Source organism: Bolinopsis microptera, chromosome 12 (assembly GCF_026151205.1).
Source record: "Bolinopsis microptera isolate Bmic1 chromosome 12, MBARI_Bmic_1.0, whole genome shotgun sequence".
Classification (NCBI taxonomy): domain Eukaryota; kingdom Metazoa; phylum Ctenophora; class Tentaculata; order Lobata; family Bolinopsidae; genus Bolinopsis; species Bolinopsis microptera.
Window position 1 is genome coordinate 2168955 of NC_087083.1, and position 4748 is coordinate 2173702.

Genomic DNA, 4748 nt, shown 5'->3' on the forward strand with positions numbered 1-4748 from the left:
GTTGTGTGTGTGTAACGCGCAATCTCCTGGTGAAAGTAGGGATATAGTATGCATGCATCAACATCCAGTACTTTCACGAAAACACCCTGAGAAAATAATGGTCAGAGATTTTATCAAAAGAAGGTCGCATTCTCTTAAAGGGTCGTATTTACTATCACGAAAAAGGCTTTTTTAGCGCTTGTCTGTGTGTGCAACACTTCGTCCAGCTGATTAAGTTGGGTAGGTACTGGGTGGGTACTGGGTGGGTAGGTACTGGGTGGGTACTGGGTGGGTAGGTACTGGGTGGGTACTGGGTGGGTAGGTACTGGGTGGGTACTGGGTGGGTAGGTACTGGGTGGGTACTGGGTGGGTAGGTACTGGGTGGGTAGGTACTGGGTGGGTAGGTACTGGGTGGGTACTGGGTGGGTAGGTACTGGGTGGGTAGGTACTGGGTAGGTACTGGGTGGGTTACTGTTATTTCTTAAATCCTTTCCATCTGTGAGCAAGTGCAGAGCTGCCCTAATTGAAATTCCTCCGGAATGGAGTATGAACAATGCAGCAGCTATGTTGCAAGGGCAGTCGAACTATTCGATGACCCAGGAATTTACGAATCTCTCTTAAGTATGCTAAGTAAGTATTGAGTCTCATTTGATGATTGTTTCGAGAAAATTCTTACTTAATTTCTTAATAGACTCAGTGATGAAAATTTCATGATGAAATTTTCTAAAAAGAAACTTCAACAAGCATGTATGAAACTTTGTCTCGGTTTTATACTATAACCGTTTTTTAATGAAGTTAAAAAATTAAACAAAATAATTTCATAAGAAAAGTTGATATGGGATTTTTCCAGAATGAATAATGTCATATCAATTTTTGTCAGTACCGTAAAAGCTGATAGGATTGAGCCAAAAATTATAAAATAAAAATTGCACTATACAGAGTAACTATTGGCAGTATCTACATACTTGGAATAATTTCAACATTCTTGCTGGTTTTAGTGTCCAGTAAACATCTATTATATAATAAATTACTAAAACTAATTAGCTTGACCTAATTTATTATCGTATAAAAATAATACCTAACAAATTCTCAATTCCTACAACATTACTTTATTCTAACACAAATCATCATCATATTGTCTTGTAAGCCTTAAGATAATGCATAACATTCTCAAAACAAACAAAAGTAATACAACAGGCAGGGGTTACCCTGATCAGATTGGGCACTATCCCCTTGTAAAATCCCCTCCACCCCTCATTTCTCACAGTTCTCATGATTATATCCCAGGAACCGTTGTACTGACAGGATGCGTCTTGTAATCGAGATCTTATAACTTGGTAAGGGTATGTCAAGGAAACTGCTAGCACTTTGCTTGAAGCGCTCAGCGCTATGTAGGGAAACACACCTAGCTTTTCGTCGAGATTGTACGAGTTTTTCTTGTAATAATACTCCTTCATTTTTTCGTATGATACAAACTGAATAACACCGTGAGAAATGCCGAACAATCCAGGTATGTAGCCACTGTAGAGACCGCGGAGCCCTTCTTTTCTAGCAACCTGACTGAGTCCGTCCACCAGACCTCGATACATGGTGTTTTTACTGGAGGCTTGCAGTACCATCCTAGTTTTAATCACCCAAATGGGATTTGTTAAGGTAAGAGTCATAAAGCCAGCAATTGCAGCATATGCCAAGTGTTCTGCCATGCCCAATGATGTTTTATCTGAGTTCTGTAAGGTAGAAGTCTTTAAACCGTGATAAATAAAGAAATAAAGCCCCCAAGAACAAGCCGCTCCAACTAGATTGGGGCTCACTCCTTGGTAAAAACCCAGGAGCCCTCCATTCCTGTAGACGGTCGGAATAACATCCCTCATGTTCTTGTAAACTTTTCTTTCATGGTAGGAGTGATTTTCGGAAACCTGTAACTGGATTTTGACGACGTCAAGCGGGTGAAGTATGAGCGTGGAAACAGCACCACCAGTCAGGCCTGCTATCAGAACATCAAAGTTCAGAGCCTTAACTATAGATTTAAACCAGCTTGATTCAATACTGCTCATCCTGCAATGAAATTTTGTGTTATCTTTTCATTATAATATTTGTCCATAAATTCTGAACTGAAATATTATATTTCAGTTCAGAATTTATTTCAGAAATATAATTGAATAATCTTGATACATTTATACTAAGCCTCTGAATGACTTAAATGAACATCTTCCATGAAATCTGGGCAAGGGGCCAAAAAGGGCCAACTTTTTAATTTAGGTTTCTAACAATTTTTTCCCAAACATTTTTTAAGTCAAAAATTTTCTAAGTCAAAAATTTTCAAAGTTTTCTTGGAAACTACTACCGAGACGAATTTCACTGAAAGAGGAGAGAAGAGATAGAGCCGGGCCGGGCATGACGGGAAATTAACTCAAGGATTTGTGTAGGTTTGAAGTTACTGCAGAGTTCAGTTTCGAAAAAAGAGTTTTTCTTTCTACCTTTAGCTTTGCATGGATCCTTTAAGTAATTATTATCCTTAAAGTAGCATTAAATTTACCATTTGGCTGCCATTATCCTATAGCTTTGGGCACAAGTTGGAAACATTATATGTAAATGTTGAACACCTCATTGGTCGTTGAACTGTAAAAATAAACAATAACCCCACCAGATCGGGGAGGGAGGTTATCACCCCCCCCGCGTGAGGGCACGTTTTTGCTAGTAATTTGCGACATTACTTTATGGATATCGAATCTCGCGACTTCAACGAAGTGCCGGGGACAAGTTTTCAATAATTCATAAACTTTTCAGTTCCTATCGTTTTAAGCATCGTTAGGGCTTTCCCATAAACTAACTCTCATCATCCTAGGATAATCATGTGTCGTACAGCACTTGTTTCAGTAGAGAGTGTACTCGCCTTTACGAGAGAATGACGTGTACGTTTCGGTCACCTGCGGAAAAAGGAAGTGAGATATCGAAAATCTGAGATAAACCCGATCGATAAAATCCTTTCAGGTAGGTGCTAGTCAAGGTTTCATCTCTTTAGACATTAAGATGGCTTCAAACACCTCACAAAAAGTTTTCAAAAGTAAAATTTACTCGCGACTTCAAAAACCACCATAAAACGTGCCCTCATAGATTTTTGAGGGCAAGTTTTTGAGCGCGCCGCGTGACTTTGTCTCAGCAACAGCAATTAGTATAGTTACAATCTCGCAACTATGAACAGACAAGGAAAATATTGTATTAATATCTGTCAAAGGAATTTAATGTATTTTAACAACTTGTTCTAATAATGCTAATAACTAATCGATGAACCACATAAATGGTCGGCCTGGTGTGAGTGTATAGTATGGATTGTGCTCTGAAATGGGGCGCTGTTATTGGTTAATACAGCGGCCAATCAGGATCGAGCTGGTTTGTGGCTGCAGTCCAAATTTAGGATCATATCTGATTAGGTACCTAATAAGTGATTATGCACTTTAAAGTAAGATTAACTCGGTATTCACAATCCACATTAAATCGCTACATTTTGCAAATCAGCTGATATTTGTAACTTTAAAAAAATAATTGTAACTTATATATTTATACAGGTCCCCGGTTTAACAAGCATTCAGGATAGAAGAACCAGCAGCGGTTAATGACACTAAAACAGAGGTGGAGAACAATAAGAACAGCAGAAAGAGTGGAGTGAGATAAATATCTTCTCTTTTTCTGCACTGGTTACTGACACTCAACAGTTATTCAAGAAAATTCTGGCCTGGGTTATGTTCTAAAATTAGATATAGCCAGGCCCATGTCAGTTTTGTTTATGTTCTATTTATCATGAAAAATGATTGTGCTCGGAGTGATCTGGGCAAAAAATTAATTCGACCTCCACGGGGAATCGAACATGCGACCGCTTGGCGAGTAGATCGACGCTCTAGCCTTCACGCCACTCGGGATATACACTGATTAAAATTGTGATGTCTATATGGTGCTTATTTGGCAGAAATTAGTACCGTATATAATCCTCAATTTTGAGTTTGTTATGATTGTAATTGGGAAGTGGGAACATTAAACAACTCTTCTGCATTTAATTGAAACTGTCTGTACAGTGTACACGATATAATACATTGGGTAATTACAAAGATTGTGTACAGTGCATTCGGGGGCTTTGCTTTTGACTGATTTATTTTCCGGACAGTTCTTGGAAGTTCAATTAAAACCAGTGCAGTAGAAGAGTAAACTTGCATGAGAGTTAAAATGGTACTATTATAATTTGTGTTGTCAGGTAAGATTTCAGTTTTCACTTTGATACATTGGTATGTGATTTATATGCTGATTACAGATAATTACTGATAAAGATTGTTACATGTACAATTCAGAAAAATGTGTACATCAAATGAGAGTCTAACTGTCTTCTCATTTAACCTCTTAACTGACAAGTGACATGTCAGAAACATGAGTCGTCTTATAATGATACAAACACTATATTAATATAATAATATGATTTTCACATTAAGTAGTCAGCTTGACCTTGATTGGCTGCAGACAATTGTTAATGTGGATTGTGAATACCGAGTTAATCTTACTTTAAAGTGCATAATCACTTATTAGGTACCTAATCAGATATGATCCTAAATTTGGACTGCAGCCACAAACCAGCTCGATCCTGATTGGCCGCTGTATTAACCAATAACAGCGCCCCATTTCAGAGCACAATCCATACTATACACTCACACCAGGCCGACCATTTATGTGGTTCATCGATTAGTTATAATTAGCATTATTAGAACAAGTTGTTAAAATACATT

At 38.0% G+C, this 4748-nt stretch overlaps 1 protein-coding gene across 1 annotated transcript; it reads right to left on the reverse strand.

Moving 5' to 3' along the window:
• Positions 1-834: 834 nt before the first annotated feature.
• LOC134824325 (solute carrier family 25 member 32-like) lies at positions 835-2035 on the reverse strand. The gene has a single exon (XM_063836203.1). The coding sequence runs from the start codon at positions 2031-2033 to the stop codon at positions 1110-1112; it is 924 nt and encodes a 307-aa protein (XP_063692273.1). The 5' UTR covers positions 2034-2035; the 3' UTR covers positions 835-1109.
• Between the last annotated feature and the right edge of the window lie 2713 nt (positions 2036-4748).